General features: G+C 33.9%; 1 protein-coding gene across 2 annotated transcripts; it reads left to right on the top strand.

Moving 5' to 3' along the window:
• Window positions 1–2,641: 2,641 nt before the first annotated feature.
• On the top strand, window positions 2,642–18,222 carry LOC140875677 (uncharacterized). 2 transcript variants are annotated; one of them, XM_073279431.1, is made up of 8 exons: window positions 2,642–2,919; window positions 10,269–16,125; window positions 16,369–16,639; window positions 16,728–16,768; window positions 16,875–16,959; window positions 17,561–17,650; window positions 17,823–17,955; window positions 18,060–18,222. In XM_073279431.1, the coding sequence occupies exon 2, from the start codon at window positions 13,554–13,556 to the stop codon at window positions 14,613–14,615; it is 1,062 nt and encodes a 353-aa protein (XP_073135532.1). In that variant the 5' UTR covers window positions 2,642–2,919; window positions 10,269–13,553; the 3' UTR covers window positions 14,616–16,125; window positions 16,369–16,639; window positions 16,728–16,768; window positions 16,875–16,959; window positions 17,561–17,650; window positions 17,823–17,955; window positions 18,060–18,222. The 2 variants fall into 2 exon arrangements, 1 of the variants encoding a protein (XP_073135532.1); XR_012148561.1 differs by lacking the exon at window positions 10,269–16,125.
• The last annotated feature ends 1,006 nt before the right edge of the window (window positions 18,223–19,228 follow it).

Genomic DNA, 19,228 nt, shown 5'->3' with positions numbered 1-19,228 from the left:
GATCAGTTTAGCTGGTTTGTTGAACTGAACTTGTATTGGAGAGATATCAACTGAATGAGCGATCAATTTACTTCCGGCTTCTATCTCATTTATGCTATCAGTTTAGCAGTTGCTGAGTGATCAAGTTAGTGATTTGGGCTTTGAGTATCTCTTGTTTAGTTTAGTTTGCAAACACCGAAATTAAAGTTTTCAACAAAACATATATTGTCACTACAAAAAACCCATTGATTTAGCCACGGTTTTAAAAAAACCGTGGTTGAAAACCGTGGTTAATTAACCACAGTTTTTTCAAACCGTTGCTATTTAACCACGGTTTTAAAAAACCGCGGTTGAATAACCAGGTTTTCTCTAAACCGTGGTTATATTAGCCACGGTTTGAAAAAACCGTGGTTAATTAGCCACGGTTTTTAAAAACCGTGGCTAACATAAACCATTGTTTTTTAAAACCGTGATTGATTAGCCATGGTTTTTTAAAAACCGTGGATATTTTTACCACGACTTAAAAAATCGTGGCTACTTTACCTACGGTTTAAAAAAAACCGTGGCTAAATTAGTCATGGTTTTTATAACCGTGGATAATTCAACCACGGTTTGAAAAAACCGTGGTTAATTGTAGCCACGGTTTAAAAAATAACCGTGGCTAAGTTAACCACGGTTTTTTAAAACCGTAGTTAGTTAACTACGGTTGTTTTAAAAACCGTGGTTATGTATTTAACCATGGCTTTTAAAAAACAATTGTTATTAAATTAACCACGATTTTTACAAAATCATGGCTAAAATTAGCCATGGTTTTAATAAAACCGTGGTTAACCAATCACGATTTTAATAAAACCTTGGTTATTTATTGATTGATTTTAAGATTTTTCCTAAAATTAATTGATTGCTTATTTATTTATTTATTATATGAATAAAAATTTTTGAGTGTAAATAATACTTTCCTTATTATTATTATTGTTATTATTATTACAAACAATTCGTTCAAATAAAATACTTATCGAATATATTATTGTTATTGAGTAATTATTTTATATAATTATTTTCAAAATTATTATTACAAACATTAAATTATTATTATTATTATTATTATTATTATTATTATTATTATTATTATTATTATTATTATTATTATTCCTAATTTATTTAAAGTAAAAAATCTTGAATGTTCCACTGTATTTATTATTTTATGAACCTAAAATTTATTTTGGTACACGAACTATTGATAAAATGTCAAATTGGTACATGCAGTATTGAAAATGTCTTAATTGGTACATGATCCAACTAAGAAGTCTATTTATCCTTTTGTTTATAAAATTTTTATTAATTACATTATTTTGTTTTCAAAGTTACTTATTGATTAATTTTAAAGATATCATATTTATTTAAATTATATCATGATAAATATTATTTTCAACTCAAATTATATAAGAAAAAATATTGTATTATATCGATGAAAATATAATTAAATATAAATATATGTAAACGAAATTTGTTGACCTTGTTTTAAAACTGTTGTAGCAAATATAATCACCATTTAATATTTCGAAATCTGGTATAATTGTTATGTTAGGAGTTCAAAAAAAAATAGTTCAACAGTAAAAATTTAGATAATGAAAAGTAAATTTCATAGTAAGAAACTTCACTCATTATCTAGATTTGCGTGATTCTAATGACATAAAATTTCCTTATTTAAAAATTTAAAAATTTATATTTTTTTATCCATGCTTGAATTTAAATATAAATAAATAAATATTTATTTTATTATATTTTTAATCGGTATTAAATATATTTCGTGTATATGATTTATTTATTGTGTGTTGTTTTATAAATATATAATTTTTATATCAATTTTTTTCCAAGAAAATGGATAATTATTTAATACAAATAGAAAATATCATGTTATTATATATTGATTAATATAATTAATATATATTATATTTGAATAGTTAATTTATTAATGAGTAAAAATAAAGGGTGTTACTGCTCGAAATTGAAAATTAAATTTGAATAAAAAATTGAATGTTAATTCAGTTCAGTTTAATCGAACCGAAAAATGAATTCTACATAAGCTTTTTGAATGAATAAAATAAATAATAATTAATATAAAAAAACAAAAAATAAAAAAAATTGAATTTTTGTTAAAACAAAATTCGAAAGTTTTTTTAACCAAACCGTTAAATTCAGTTCAATTTTTTATTCGAAATTCGAACAAACCAAAAATTCAGTTAAAGTTTGGATTTTGGGCAAACCAAAAGTTCAATTCGGTACGGTAAAAATGCACACCTTTAAAAATATAAATATATTTTAAAAAATAAAAATACTTATTTCTTATAATTTTTAAAATTATATAATATTTTTGATAATTTTAATCAATAAAAATAACTTTAAAAAAAAATATGCACTCAGTTGAACTTATTAAAAATAATTGGACATAAATTTTTTTTTATAAAAGGATAAATCATCTTTTTAGTTGAATCATGTACCAATTAAGCTATTTTCAATAATTCGTATATAAATTTGTCATTTTATTCATAGTTTATGTACAAAAATATATTTCTCTTTAATTTTTATAACACACAAAAATTAAAATAAATTGACATTTTCAAATTTCAAACCCAATCAAATAACAAATACACGTATTACATATATCATTTCTCCCTCCTTCCCCACCCTCCTCTCGCGTCCCTTTTCTCATTTTTTTTCTTTTGCATTTTTCGTTCCTTTCACCGCCACTAGCTTCTCCGACGGTCATCCGATTTCAAATCCGAGAGTAGTTTCGGAATCCTCGCGATGGGAGCTAGCTATTGGTTCCCATTTTTCAAGGTTTTGAGCTCGTTTCTCCGAACCCATTTCCGGCAGCCGTGTCGTTCTCCGCCCCTCGCCGCTGCCGTTCGTCGCCTAGGCTTAGGGGAAGTTGTTCAGGTAATTTGGAAATCTATTTCGTAGCTTTGATGTATATCTCGAATTAGGGTTCATATTTGGGGATTTTTGGTTGAATTCAAATCTATGTAATTGATATGTGATTATTTGTTCGTTGTAGGTGTTAATATTTGAGCCTATTGGATGTAACGATTGATTTTTCTATTTTTCTGAAATTAATTTCGAAATTTCAGAATATATATAGGATTTTAGAAATTTGGGGCTGAATTATCGATTGTTTGGGTTTGAAATGCTTTAGAATTTGCATATAATAATAGTTTAGGAAATTGTTTGTATTTTTCAGAAAATTCAGAATTAAAATTTGTGCATTTTCGAACCCATATGCTGTTACTGGTTTCCTACATATGCATTTATGTTGATAAGGACGTGAAAAGGAAATGAGGAACCAAAAAAAAAGACAATTTGCATAATAAAAGTAATTAATGACCTGGAAGATAAATTATTTATCTGCAAGCGCAAAACTTGACTTTGTTTGCTCAAATTCAATTTTGACAACTCATGTTTCTATTTTTTTTGAGGGCTCCGGCTATAATTTAATCGAATGTACTATGTACATCTTAATTTAAATTTTAATTAAAAAGGATATTTAAAAAAATTAATATATGTTTTTTAAAAATATTTTATGTATGCGTGTAAAAAATGCTTAGTTTATTTGTAAGTATTAAAAAGCTATAACGTGTAAATCATGTGTTGGAAAATTTAGTTTTGGTATTTTCAAAACAAAGCCAAACTATTTAAAACATCTACGGAAAGCTAAACTGATATACAGAGATGATGACATCATGATGACCTACAGAGTCACGCTAAAGGAACACAATTCAGTTTACCTCGCTAAACTGAATCCATCGTCCATCCTTTCTCAACTGATTACGTCAGAGACACAAAGCAGTTTACCTTGCTAAAACTGAATCAACCAGTTTACCCTTGCTAAACTGATTGTGTCAAAGACATTCACAGCAGTTCACCGCCATACTACTTCTGGATAAGATCGTCCATACTCTGACATATCTGCAGAATGTAGTGCCGCGATACCAAGGGAATGTCGACGTCAGAAATCGTTGTTGATAGTGACAAATCCAACGGGAATAATTTAAATTCCATCTGAAGAACAACTTGAAATTATGACCGTTGCAGACCAAAGAGTATAAATAGGGATCTTGATCAAAGTTCAAGAGATACAAGTGCTGATATCTCTGTTATTGCTAAAAAAAAATCATAAAGAATCCTACGCTCAAGACTTGATCAAAAAACTCGAAAGCACAAAACATTCAAAGCATCATTCAGACCATTGAAGGGTCAATCTTTGTGTTAAAAGATTTTGAGTTGTATTATATTTCACTGTAAGATCAGTCTAGGACTGAAATCAAAGTGTTATACTAGGAGTTCTTGTTTAGGCAGTGTTTAAGTCCTAAACTAGATTGAGTTTGTGCAAATTGTTTGTATAAATCAAAGTCTTCTAGTGAATCCTTCTGAGGCGGAAGAAGGGGTGACGTAGGAGTGTTTTGAAATCTCCGAACATCCATAAAAAATTTTTTGTGTTATTTCAGTTTACCATTCAACTTTCCATCGACCCCTAAACTGATTCACCCTAAGTGTTTTAAATCTGTAGCTTGGCATATTTCCGCACACATTTTGTTTGCCAAACTATATTGGACACTAAGATAAGCCTTGAACTCATTCTTAAATCGATCGAGTTCCATTTTTCTTAGCAAAACTGCTTGAAAGTATATTTACCCCCCTCTAAACTTTCAACCGATCCTAACAAGTGGTATCAGAGAGGTTGTTATCTTATTCTTAAAGCACTTAAACAAAATGACTTCATTCAGCAAGATTCCTATGTTCTCAAAGGAAGATTTTGATGACTGGAAAATTCGCATGCAATCACATTTATCAGCACTAGATAATGACATGTGGTTTGCCATCACTGATGGACCTCTTGAGATCACAAAGGTCAATACTGCTATAGCCCTCTCTGGAGGTGGTCCTCAATACAATGAGAAACCTAGAATTGAATGGACTGCCGAAGACAAAAAGAAGGCAAACTTAGACAATGTGGATAAGGATATCTTGTATAAAACTCTTGACAAGAATACCTTTAGCAAAATCAAGACATGCAAAACTGGAAAAAAGATTTGGGAAAAGTTGATCCAACTTTGTGAAGGAAATGAAGAAACAAAGGAAAACAAGCTATCTGTAGCTACTAAAAAATTTGACAACATCAAAATGAGACCAGAAGAATCAATGACAGATTTTGATGAAAGAGTAAGCAGCATTGTTATCGAGCTCAACGGATTGGGGAAAACATATCCCAACAGGGAAGTTATCCTCAAAGTAATTCGAGGTCTTCCTAAAGAATGAGATGTAAAGACAATGGCCATGAGAGAATCAAAAGACTTGAACAAATTAGAACTGCATGACTTGTTTGCAGATCTAAAAGCATATGAGTTCGAGTTGCAGACTCGAGAGGAAGATCAGTCTACATCACAACTGACCAAGGCCTTGACAACAGTGAAAATTGAGTCACCAGCCAAATCGGAAAAATCAGTAGAACAAATCAGCAGTGATGCCATGTCATTGTTTGTAAAGAAATTTGGCAAGTTCATCAGGAGAAACCAAGAAGGATCACACAAAAGAAACTTTCAAAAGAAAGATCCAGTTGAGGAACCAAGAAGCTGTTTCAACTATGGAAAAACATGACACTTCATTGCCGATTGTCCCAAACCAAAGAACCTTGACAAAAGAAAAAGCTCAAGGAATGATAGACACATCTCAAGACAAAAGCATGAAGCATTGGTTGCAAAGGACACCAAAGCCAAGTGGGCTGAAACAGATAGTGATTCAGAAGGATCAAATGGATCCTCTAGCTCAAGTGATGACGAAGAAGAAGTCAAATGTCTTATGGCAAATGATCATGAACTTCCATCCACCAGTGAACAGGTATTTGACTTTAGTTCTAAGGAATTTACTAGAGAAGAACTAATCAAAGCTCTTCATGATATGACAAATGAATATCATCAACTGTCTTTAGCATTCGATGAAGTTAGAGCAAAGCAAAATGATCTGCAAGACAACTCAACTGAAATCTCCTTTGAACAATCAGTTGAGATAAGCTGTCTTGAAACAGAGATTGCTGTGCTCCGAACGGAGAATGAACATCTCAAGATTGATATGAGGAATCTTACAACTGAAAAACATAACATGGATGAAATAATAAGATCATGGAATAAATCTTCGAGCCTATTGACAAAAATGAATGATTCACAAAGACCACTCCATGACAAAACTGGTCTTGGATTTGGTAAGACAGTGGAAACTGGTGAATCAAGTACTCTACCTAAACTGAATATGTGCAAAGGTAAATACATGAACTTTGTACGAGCAGTTAGGGAACATGAAGATGAAAAACTTATTCTGATGACTTGGCAACAAATAGAGCAGAAGAACAGGAAGCGATTTGGTATTGGCTTCAATCCTCATGAAACTAAGGCAGAGATTGCTAAAAGTCCTAAACAGACTAATGCATATCAACCTAATCTCATGAAAGAAAATAGAAATAAATACCATAATCAACATCTAGTTCAAAAGCGATATAGAAATTTCAAGAATATTGGAAAAGGAAAAAAACATACAGTCTCACAAGCACATTTCACTCCATCATCTAGAGCATCTAACTTAGTACGTACCTATAGGAACACAAAAACTGGTAAACTAGTTAAAGTATTTCAGGTTTGGGTTCCTAAATGATTAATCCCTCGTGGACCCAAATAGATATGGGTACCAAAAGTTATTCAACTTTGTGAATGCAGGAAGCAGGTACCAAAGAAAAAGAAGAGGAATCATGGTACCTAGATAGTGAATGCTCAAGACACATAACCGGAAATAATGAACTACTATCAGAACTTGTTAAATTCAATGGTCCAATTATCACCTTTGGTGATAATTCGAAGGGTAAGACCGTGGGTAAGGGTAAGATTATCCACGACAACATTATCATTCAAGATGTTCTATTGGTTGAAACTATCAAATATAATTTACTCAGCATTAGTCAAATGTGTGATTACGGGCACTCTGTCGAATTTCAAAAAGCTAAGCTGTATTATTAAAGATGCCTCTGGTAACATCATTTTGACAGGAAACCGATATGGAAACACCTATAAAGTATGCTGGAACATTCAGTCTAGCAAACCAGTCTTCCTCGTAGCTTCCGATTCTAAGCGCAACTGGATTTGGCACAATCGACTGAATCACCTTAATTTCAAATCAATTGCCAGTCTGAGTAAGCTCGAGCTAGTAACAGGACTGCCTAAAATTGATTTTTCAAACGACAAAGTTTGCTCAGCTTGTAAATTTGGGAAGCAAGTTAGGTCATCTTTTAAAAACAAAGGTTATAACTCATCTTCCCGATGCTTGGAACTGCTTCATATGGACTTATTTGGTCCAATCCTAGTAACAAGCTTAGGGGGAATGAAATATACACTTGTCATTATTGATGATTACTCACGTTTTACTTGAGTCATTTTCTTAAAATCTAAAGACCAAACTGCTTCTCAACTCATCAAAATTTTTAAAAGATTATTTAACGAAAAATCAAGTAAGATTGACAGAATCAGAAGTGACAGAGGAACTGAATTTGTCAATCAAACTTTATCTTCATTTTTAGAGCATTATGGAATCAAGCATAAATTCTCAGCGGCTAGAACACCACAACAAAATGGTGTTGCAGAAATGAGAAATCGTACTCTTAAAGAAGCTGCGAGAACCATGTTAGTTGACTCCAAAATTTCTCAAAATTTTTGGGCAGAAGCTGTGAACACTGCTTGCTACACTCAGAATAGATCGATGATATGCAAGAAAATTTTTAAAACCCCATATGAGATCTGGAATGGCAGACAACCTAATGTATCATACTTTAAAATCTTTGGGAGTAAATGTTTCATCCACAACAATGGTAAAAATCATCTGATTGCATTTGATGCAAAGTCATATGAGGGTATTTTTTTAGGATATTCATCAATCAGTAAAGCTTATAGAGCCTTCAACAAAAGAACTCTAAATGTTGAAGAATCAATTCATGTTATCTTTGATGAAGATCTTACTACTGATGTTGTAACTAACACTCATCAACTCTCAGATCTATTTCAGGAAATTCATTTAGAAAACAGTAATCAGGATGAAAGTGAAGACGAAGCTTCACCACCAACAAGAACTCTTCAATCTCCTGAACCAGAACTAGTGGACCCAGCAGCTGTGGAACATAACATTGATGAACCAGTTGACACCCATCAAACTCATTCAGTTGAGAATATTGAAGAACATCATCGTGAAACTCAGGATCATCAAAATCACCATGAGAACCCAGAGCTTGACCAAAACAACTTGTCTAATCGAGATATAGAAGCACAAGTGATCAGTGGAAATCAGTCTAATACTAAACTGAAATGGTCCAAAAAGCACCCACTTAGTTCTGTTATTGGTAATCCTATAGCACCACTAAGGACTCGAGGAAAAATGATTAAAGAACTTCTTCACGCAACATTTATATCTCAAGAAGAGCCAAAGAAAATTGAAGAAGCATTGGCTGACAGTTGTTGGATAGATGCAATGCAAGAAGAGCTAAATTTGTTTACTAGAAATGCAGTCTGGGATCTTGTTCCAAGACCAACACATCAATCAGTCATTGGCATTCGATGGGTCCTTAGAAACAAGCTCAATGAAGAAGGAACAGTGGTTAGAAATAAGGCAAGACTAGTAGCTCAAGGATACAAACAAGAATAAGGAATTGACTATGACGAAACTTATGCACCAGTAGCTAGATTGGAAGCAATAAGAATATTCCTAGCATATGCATCATTCAAAAACTTCAAAGTTTTTCAGATGGATGTTAAGAGTGCCTTCTTGAATGGAAAACTTCAAGAAGAAGTGTTTGTTGAGCAACCACTAGGATTCACAAATCATCAATTCCCAGATCATGTGTATCATTTGAATAAAGCTTTTTATGGACTGAAACAGGCTCCTAGAGCTTGGTATGACACTCTAACCAAATTTTTTCTTGAACACGAATTTAGTATAGGCACAGTTGACAAAACATTGTTCAAATTTATGAAAGGCGATCACACTCTATTAGTTCAAATATATGTTGATGATATTATATTTGGGTCAACTAACCCCAAATTATGCACTAGATTTTCTAAGCTAATGCAGGAAAAATTCGAAATGAGCATGATGGATGAACTGAATTTCTTTCTTGGATTGCAAGTTCGTCAAATGGTGAATGGAACTTTCATAAGCCAAACCAAGTACACCAAAGAATTAATTAAAAAGTTTGGTATGGAAAATTGCATAGTTGTAACAACTCCCATGGGTGCATCGACTAAACTTGACAAAGACGAAGGGGGAATATCAGTTGATGCTACAATGTACCGAGGTCTAATAGGGTCATTGCTTTATTTAACAGCTAGTAGACCTGACATTGTTTTTGCAGTATGCTTATGTGCAAGATTTCAATCAAATCCTAAGCAATCCCACTTCATAGCTGGAAAAAGGATACTCAGATATCTAAAGGGAAATCAAAATGTTGGTCTATGGTATGCAAAACACAACTCCTTCAATATAATTGGATACTCAGATGCTGATTATGCTGGATGTAAATTGGATCGAAAAAGTACTAGTGGATCATGTCAATTCCTTGGGGATAGACTGATTTCATGGTTTAGCAAGAAACAAACATCCATTGCTACATCTACAACAGAAGCTGAATATTTAGCCGCAGGAAGTTGTTGTGCTCAACTGCTCTGGATTCAACAACAGTTGAGAGATTATGGGATTGAAGAACAGGATTCTCCAATCTTCTGTGATAACACCAGCACAATTGCAATTACTTACAACCCCATTCTTCACTCAAGAATGAAGCATATCGAAATTAGGCATCATTTTATCCGGGATCATGCACTGAAGAAAAACATTCGACTGGAGTACATTTCCACAGAGCAACAGACAACAGACATATTCACAAAACCTCTGCCAGAGACTAAGTTTTCTTACTTTCGAAATATTTTAGGACTTATTAACTTAGAATAAAATCATTTCATTCATTATAGCTTGTCTACACAGTTTAGTATGATCTAAACTGAATTCTTCGCAGGGCTGTTAAAATAACTTTATTTTGTTATTTTGATTATTGATAACTTCTTACGCATATTTTAAGGGAGAATTTTTTTTTTTGCAGGATATTTAGATGCGCATTAAACAAAATAAATTATGAACAACACATTTAAAATAAAAACTTATTATTTAATAAACTCGATTTACAATATCTATTTCTATCTCCACAGCCATTTTTAGAAGGCGAAGATGCTCCTCCAACGGGCCATCTTCCACATCTTCCAGGCCATGAAGAAGGGTTACCACTCTTAACTCCTTCTTCAGGAGCAGGATTCGTATGCCCTCACGACCAAGGACATACGCAGAGTTGTTTACTCCAAGCACTTGCTTGTACTTGTCCAAGCGACGCACTTCATCAGGATTGAGAGCTTTTGGACCTCGAAACTGCATCCGAATTAGTTTTGCTCTTAAATGAGCAACCTTCTCTTCAATAAAATCATCATGCGCAGCTCTCCAATTCTCCATTTCTCTATGCCCTTACTCTAATGTTTAGTTCTTTATATAGACTGATAGTCCGGATATCAAAGAGTCTTTCGCATTTATTATACTTTAAATATTCAGAATATAAAAAGTCTTTTACGTGTAACCTTTCACAAAATGAAGCACTGTTTATGACGTAAAAAAATATCTGAAATTTGATTGCCTATAATCATTACCTGATAACATAGTTTCTCATGCCCTTTAGTAGTTCAGTTTACCTTCACTTATGTAATTAGTTTAGATAAAAATAGTTTAGTTAAAATCAGTTTGTGAAAAATATAAGTGTAGATAAAAATAGTTTAGGTAAAATCAGTTTATGAAAAATATCAGCGTAGGAAAACTCAGTTGTCGAACAAATTCAGTCTAGACAAATTAACTCTTTCATTAACAACTTAGGAGACAAAAGGTTACAATCACATACTTTTTATTTCCCTCATCTTTAGGAAAACTTCAAAGCTCCAGCTTGTCACCCATGCTCGTAGAGGCGCAACAGTAGGATCACTTAGCTCATCAGTTGCAATGCGAACCAGTGTGATGTACTCTTTACTAAGCATCATATAGAGAACATTTTTATTCTTAAAAATGTCTCTGGGTGCAAAAGTATCCAGTGCTATCATATAGTACATTTCTCGTTGAGCTATCTCCTTAGCATCCTTAAATTTCTTGGAGAAAATTGAGCATGGTGGTACATATGGAGCTCTTCAATCTTTAGCCAGACTTTCATTACCTTTTTAAAAACACGTTCTTCAATCTTCTTCTTCTCAGCCTCAAAATAGTTCTCACGACATGCTTCACATGCCACATACGGACTCTGACCAAACCCAAACAAAGGAATATTGTTACTCATTCTTTTTGTTAAATAACTTTCATTTGATAGCTTTACCTTTTATAGGTCCATCTGTAGTATGTGAAGAGGAAAATATGTGTACTATCTCCCGCCCTTGTGTACTATTTAATTTGAATTTTAAATTCCTCTTAAAAGCCACGTCACTCTTATGTCGTATTGACCAAGTCTTATATTTTATTTTACAAACACTAAGTTCTTCAAAGAACCCTAAGTTCCCGACAAATTTTTTTTTGACTACTCTATTGATTCGCAGGAAAAACTCTCGATGGCTACTTCATCTGCAGTTTACATTCTCAACGCTCTTGCAGTTGATTTTGATTCACTACTAGGAATGGACAAACCTGAAATATCCAAGGTCTGCATTGCTCTGGAACAGTCTGGACTTCGCAAATTCTTGGATATTAAAAACTTGAATATCTATCAGAATGATCTTCTATCTCTATATCATAAATGTAAGCTGGGCGATGATGGCATTTTATTGGTATCTCTCGGAGGACACACGGTTCAGATCAATGAAGGATTCTTTGCCAGTTTTTTCAGTTTACCTACATCAGGTAACACTGATTTCAACATTATCTCCACTACCGATATTACTGAGATGCAGAATCTATTTTCGGGGTTAAGTCAACCAATTTCTTTATCTGAGCTCAAAAGAGACCTGAAGCCTGAATACCAAATGTTAGCTGACATTGTGGCCAAAAGCATTCTGGCCAAAGGAGGGTCTTTCGCCAGGCTAACAGTTGGAAAATTCAAAGTAATGACGGCCATCATGAAAGGTGTCAAGATCAATTGGAGTAACATTCTATTCAATGTCTTCGTTTAAATGATGACACCTACAAAGAAATCCTCTGGATATATTCTTCAGGCCAGTCAACTTCTTGAAAATCTCGGAGTTACTCTTCAAGTTTCTACTCAACTGCACAAGTTTAGAATTCTGAATCATGAATATCTTGCAAGCTTTCAATCAAGAGACTCCGCTGATTCAAAAATACAGAAAACCCCAACAAAGAAGGTTATCAAAAAGAAAAGAAATCTTGTCATTCATGATAGTGATGAAACTGACAGTGAAGAAGTGGTTAAATTACCTCAAACCAAGCGAACAAGAACCTTACAAACAAAGGTTGTGTCTTCACCATCCAAACTGATCATCTCTGTGGTTCCTAAATCAACTGGTTTGACCTCAACTGAAGTCACTCACTGTGTTGATAACACATCCAAGGAGGCTAAAACCAAAACTGATCCAAAGGGAAATCAACCCATGCTGATTGAACCACTTCAAAGTCTTCAACCATCTCTGGACATTCCCACACCTGAAGATTTGAGCACTATTGTTAAAACTCAGAAAGCTACCCTACAGTTTATCTCACCAATGATAGTTATGCCTCCAGCAACACCAATTGGCGGTCTATCCTCAAAAAAAATTGTTGAATACACCCATTCAGGATTGAACTTGGTTGCAGGAAGTTCACAAATAGCTTCATCTTCAGATCCTGACAGACCATCCAATGCTATTCAACTACAAATTGACCTAACCATGGATGAAGTAATTGAATATGCTGAAAAGCGCACTGCTGAAATATTTGACACTTGGTATCAATACAGGACTTCCACACTGGCTAGGCACCTCACCAAGAAAACTGAGCTGTCAAAATTTGTCAAGACTGAAGAAATTGTGCTAAGAGTTGTCAAGACTGCCAACATTCAAGACGCTTTGATAAGAAGAAAATACTTCTATGATCTTTTACGGATTAAGAAGCTGGGCGAAATTGTTGGTGAATTTCAAAGCAATTATGATCCATGCGCTAGAACTTCTTACGAAGATAGAGCCATATTCACTCAACTGCAGACTGATCTTATCCAAATCCAAACAGAAGTCAAATTATTTTAGACGAATCAAAAATTGGATATTCCAGAAGCCTTTGAATGGAAGAAACACAAAACTCATTCCTCATCCAAATCCAAACACAAGAAGAACAAAAAAAGTCATACTTCGATTGAATCCTCCAACCAATCAATTGATCAGGCGTTTGATGAACTTCAAAAAGAAACTTCAGTTGCTCCCGATACAACAATTGAGCAGCAACTACACCCTTCCGAAATTGATAAAGCTCTTCCTGAACTCCAACTTATGAATGTTGATGACGTTATCTCTCACATTGAGGCAAAGAATAACTCAACTCCTATGTTGTCAACACCAACTACAGAAGAACTCGTGTCTCCCATACTTCTTCAAAAAGAACTTGAAGAACCACAACAAGTCATCATGGACACACAATCTTCTCCAATTCTTGATCAAACAGACGAGTCATTTACTTTAACTCAAATGGAAATAGCAGAACCTCACCTGTCTCAGGTAGATGAGTTATCAAACCCCATCGAATTAGTTATGACAGAACCTCAAGAACTCAGTCAGACTTTGGACAATTCATCTCAACTTAATGATACACCTGTTCAAACGGAGTCTATTGCGGAGGAAGCACCCTCTAAGATCACTTCAACTGATGATTCTTTGGTTCCACCAGTTCATCTTGAGGACAAGGAGTTGCCAGAACAGTTGAACGAATCTTCCCCACATGAACAAATCATTATTGATTCATCTCATTCTGACAAAGCTATTGAGACAGAGACTATACCTCAAACTCTAGCAGTGATTGTCCAAACAGCTCCTGAATCATCAACTCATTTGGATAAGGGCAAAGGAAAGGTTGAGATATTCGCAATCACTCCTCCATCTTCTCCTAAAGGACAGAAGCAGGACTTTTTCAAAGAACATCTCTCATTCTTTGACAAAGGACTTCCATCTCCAACTTCAACAGCTGAAGATGATTGGTATCAAACTCTTTCTCAAATTGAGAACTCAGTTTACGCCATGTCCAAGACTGTCACCAGTCTTAAAGAAAATCAACAAACTACAGACAACATCATCTCCTTTCTAAGACAATCCATGAATGCTGAGTTTGGAAAACTTCAGGAAAAGCTTGCACTACTGGATAAGTTTCTAGCAGATTCAAATCAATCAACTAGCTCATTTTCCCATCTGCAAAATTCTCATCAGTCTTTGGAGACAAAAGTTGACAACTTGAACAGCTTTGTTCAAATCTTTCACAATTCAGTTCAGTCAAATTTTCAAGGGATCTCTCGGGAACTGAACTCTTTGGCTAGCTTATCACAGAATATCTTGCGAGCTTAACATGAATCTCAGGCTCTACAATGCTCCAATTTAGCAGCTCATCAACCAACTCGCAGTTCAGCATTTCACAGACCATCTTCAGGTCGGCGATAGTTCTTTTTCCTCCCTTATCAAGACCACTATATTATCTACTTTTGTATTTCTCAGTTTATCAAAAAGGGGGAAAGAGTTGTTCTTACGATCTCGATTAACTTTGACGACAAACAAATATATATCAGTTTATGATGATGACAATATCAGTTTATGATGATGACAATGAATATCAGCTTTTGATAAGACAAACTGAAATGTTTTGATAAACACCAAAAAGGGGGAAATTGTTGGGAAATTTAGTTTTGGTATTTTCAAAACAAAGCCAAACTATTTAAAACATCTACGGAAAGCTAAACTGATATACAGAGATGATGACATCATGATGACCTACAGAGTCATGCTAAAGGAACCCAATTCAGTTTACCTCGCTAAACTGAATCCATCGTCCATACTTTCTCAACTGATTACGTTAGAGACACAAAGCAGTTTACCTTGCTAAAACTGAATCAACCAGTTTACCCTTGCTAAACTGATTGTGTCAAAGACATTCACAGCAGTTCACCGCCATACTACTTCCGGATAAGATCGTCCGTACTCTGACATATCTGCAGAATGTAGTGCCGCGATACCAAGGGAATGTTGGCGTCAGAAATCGTTGTTGATAGTGACAAATCCAACGGGAATAATTTAAATTCCATCTGAAGAACAACTTGAAATTATGACCGTTGCAGACCAAAGAGTATAAATAGGGATCTTGATCAAAGTTCAAGAGATACAAGTGCTGATATCTCTGTTATTGCTCAAAAAAATCATAAAGCATCCTACGCTCAAGACTTGATCAAGAAACTTGAAAGCACAAAACATTCAAAGCATCATTCAGACCATTGAAGGGTCAATCTTTGTGTTAAAAGATTTCGAGTTGTATTATATTCCACTATAAGATCAGTCTAGGATTTAAATCAAAGTGTTATACTAGGAGTTCTTGTTTAGGCAGTTTTTAAGTCCTAAACTAGATTGGGTTTGTGCAAATTGTTTGTATAAATCAAAGTCTTCTAGTGAATCCTTCCGAGGCGGAAGAAGGGGTGACGTAGGAGTGTTTTGAAATCTCCGAACATCCATAAACAATCTCTTGTGTCATTTCAGTTTACCATTCAACTTTCCATCGACCCCTAAACTGATTTACCCTAAGTGTTTTAAATCTGTAGCTTGGCATATTTTCGCACACATTTTGTTTGCCAAACTATATTGGACACTAAGATAAGCCTTGAACTCATTCTTAAATCGTTCGAGTTCCATTTTTCTTAGCAAAACTGCTTGAAAGTATATTCACCCCCCCTCTAGACTTTCAACCGATCCTAACATCATGAGATTCATGATTGGTTACATTCTTATAATTAGGAAATAAGGGTTGTGTTTCCCCTCTAGATAGCATCTTCTTGGTTTTTGGTGTCTCTCCCAACATTCAAGCAACTCGAAGGTACAAATTTTAATAGTATAGAGTTTAGGTGTTGGACTTTTCATGGATTCAGATGTGTTATGTATAGGATTGATTTTTTAGGTTTCTTATTTTGGTGTAAAGAAATGTATGCTATTAGTGTTCATGGCCTTGTTTCCTTTAGGCTCTTCTAATCCGATTTTGTTGTTTCTCCTAACAATTTTGATCTCTTTTCTCTGCTGGATTCATGGTTTTCATTGCTACTTCACGTTCGAATCTCTGCAGAAGTCCATCTTTGCAAGTTGCAGAAATCTGCTCAAGGTTGTGTTGCTGCTGTGGATGATTGGTGGAGTGTTAGACGTTGTTTCTTATTGATTTAGAATGTGATTTTGGCTTGTTTTGATGACGGATTGGGGGTGGTATAACTGGTAGTGCTCGAGATGTGCAGATTGAATTCTGCGTCTGGGGTTTCTGGCTTTGGGGTTTCGACTTGCTGCTGTTTCTGAGACACTCCAAGTGCTTGTTTATATACTTCTATTGCGCTTCTGTGTTTCAGGTGAGTTGTGGTTGTGCTAAGAGTGGTTATATATTGTTTTTAAATCGTTTGTGAATTGTTTGAGGTGATTTGGGCACTTGTTTAGCAGCTGGATTGCTTCATGACGTGGGCACACTTTCTGCTCATCAAGTTTAGTTTTTTCTGTTTTGTTTATGCCAATTCCAATCTTTCATGATTTTAATCCCTCATTCTTGGACATGGCATTGATGAGATGTACATATTTTTTATGTTATAGGTTACCTTAATGCGGAGTTCAAACATATGGTGGATTACTCGACGAAATAATCAACTTTGTTTATACTCTTCAAAGACAATTTGAGGTAAATTTGCTAAGCTAAACTTATAGGCAATAATTTAGTGAAGGGACAAAGAAATTAAAAAATGTTCAAGTGAAGACATTAGTTATTTTTGATCAAATGCTCCTCTGCTCATTAACTTAAACATGACACAATAATATAAATTTTTCTTTATTTGTACATGTATATATAATGTTCATCCTCTTTTGCTAGTGGTAACTTTTTTCTATAAATTTTTTTTTACCTTCAACAGTTTGCTCAAGTTCTTCACCTTCTTTCATTTGTACTCTATTATTTGGCTTTAAATTTTTCACAAAGCTCTTGGAAAGAAGAATAAAAAACTTTCTAGGTGAGCGAATTTCCTTTTTCTTTTCATGATTAGATATATTGTTTTTGAGGGTTTATTTGTGGAATTTTGTTGTTTTGTGGTGGTTGATTAATTGCTCTAGTTTTTTGTGATGGTATCAAACCCAAATCTTGTTTAATGTGTTGTTCGACATTTGCAAAACTACTTCCAAGACTCTAGTGGAAGTAATGGTTTTATATATTATTTTATTTGTCAGCCTCTAAGAAAGATGCACAAAATTTTTCAATAACATCTATCACTGACTCTCCTATGTTGTAGTATGATGGACGAGGTTCTATTTCTGCTTGGTTTTCATCAAGCCTACGATTTTCAGCCACCAACTCTCCTGCTCGTGGATGCCATTCTCAGGTCTACAATATTTTTTGAAAATTTTACTCTATAGTATATTGTTGTGTACTTTAATCTTCTTGTAAAGTGTGGATTCAAAACCATTTAGCATTGCTTTGAAATTGATTAGAATTGTGTTTATGGTATTTGAATATTCTGAAACAGTTTCAGCTTTTTTAGCTCATTTCAACAGTGTTTGGAAATGTTCTCGCGAGCTACCACCGTCAACCATCATCAACAGCTACCAGTTTAGATCCAGCTTTTCTAGTTTCGTTCTTCAATGTTTTTAGGCTTGTTTCAGCTTGGTTGCTGCCCATTTTTGCGAGGTACTGTAGGATACCCGGAAATGAGTATCAAACGCTTTGAATTTAATTCATTTTCAACTCATTTATGATACTATATTGATGTATTAATGTCGTTTATGTTGTAGGTTATACTATCGGACGAGTTCAAGGTATATTTCGAGGATATTGTAATTTCAAGTTTTCGGTACATCTTTACATTTTAAGTTTTGTCTTAACCTTTACATTTCTGAAAGCATAACCGCTACATTTTTTTTAGACTGACTTTGCATTATGTATTTTTGGATACTACTGTTGACGCACAAGTTAGTTCTTTTGTATTCTAATTAAAGCTAGAATGTAGTAGTTGTTTTCTTCTTCGTTTTGTCACGTTTTGGAATTTTTAGGATGAGTTTATTTAATACATTTTAGTGCATGCTATGGATTTTAGGAATTGCTGGTTATCATTTTATTTGGAAATTTTGAATGGAATTAAACTAATGGTTATGAAATATAGGAATTGCTCATATTATTTTATTTAAAAAGATATTGTTGCTTCATCTCATTCACACAATAAGGTTATGGACATGTTGTTTTAGCTATGTATTTAGATTTTTAAATGTTAAATTATATAATTTTGATTAGTTTTAGTGTTTGTTGTGGGATTAGTTTTATTTTTCTTTTTTTTGATTTTGTGTTATGAAAGATATTTTTATATTTGATACACGTTTTCATTAGTTTTTATGCATTTGATCATCTGTGGCTAATTTAGATTAGCCACGATTTTTTTCATTTTCGCGGCTAATTTAGCCACGGTTTTTTCTAAACTGTGGTTAATTTAGTCACGGTTTTTTTTAATTTCGTGGCTAAATTAACTATGGTTTTTTTATAACCGTGGTAATTTTAACCACGGTTTTTTTAAAACCGTGGCTAATTTTACCACGGTTATAAAAAACCGTGGCTAAATTAACCACGGTTTTTTAAAAAATCGTGGCTACTTTAACTACGGTTTTTAAAAAACCGTAGCTATTTTAACCACGGTTTTTAAAAAAACCGTGGCTAATTTAGCCACAGGTTTGCATAAAACCGTGGTTAATTTAGCAACGATTTTTTTAATTCCGTGGCTAATTTAGCCACGGTTTATTTAAAAACAGTGGTTAATTTAACCACGGTTTTGGTTAAAACCGTGGTTAAATTTAGCAACGGTTTAAAACCGTGGATAAATTTAACAACGGTGGATTTAACCACGGTTTCAAAAACCGTGGCTAAAACCGTGGGTAAATCAATTTAGCCACGATTTTAGCCACGGTTTTGGCCG

This window comes from Henckelia pumila, chromosome 1 (assembly GCF_033568475.1).
Source record: "Henckelia pumila isolate YLH828 chromosome 1, ASM3356847v2, whole genome shotgun sequence".
In the NCBI taxonomy this organism is placed as follows: Eukaryota; Viridiplantae; Streptophyta; class Magnoliopsida; order Lamiales; family Gesneriaceae; genus Henckelia; species Henckelia pumila.
Note: the sequence above shows the minus strand (reverse complement) of the source record. Positions and strands in the feature narration are given on the sequence as shown.

Coding starts and splice junctions, on each gene's coding strand:
- LOC140875677 (XM_073279431.1), top strand. CDS start 13,554: ATGAATGTTGATGACGTTATCTCTCACATTGAGGCAAAGAATAACTCA.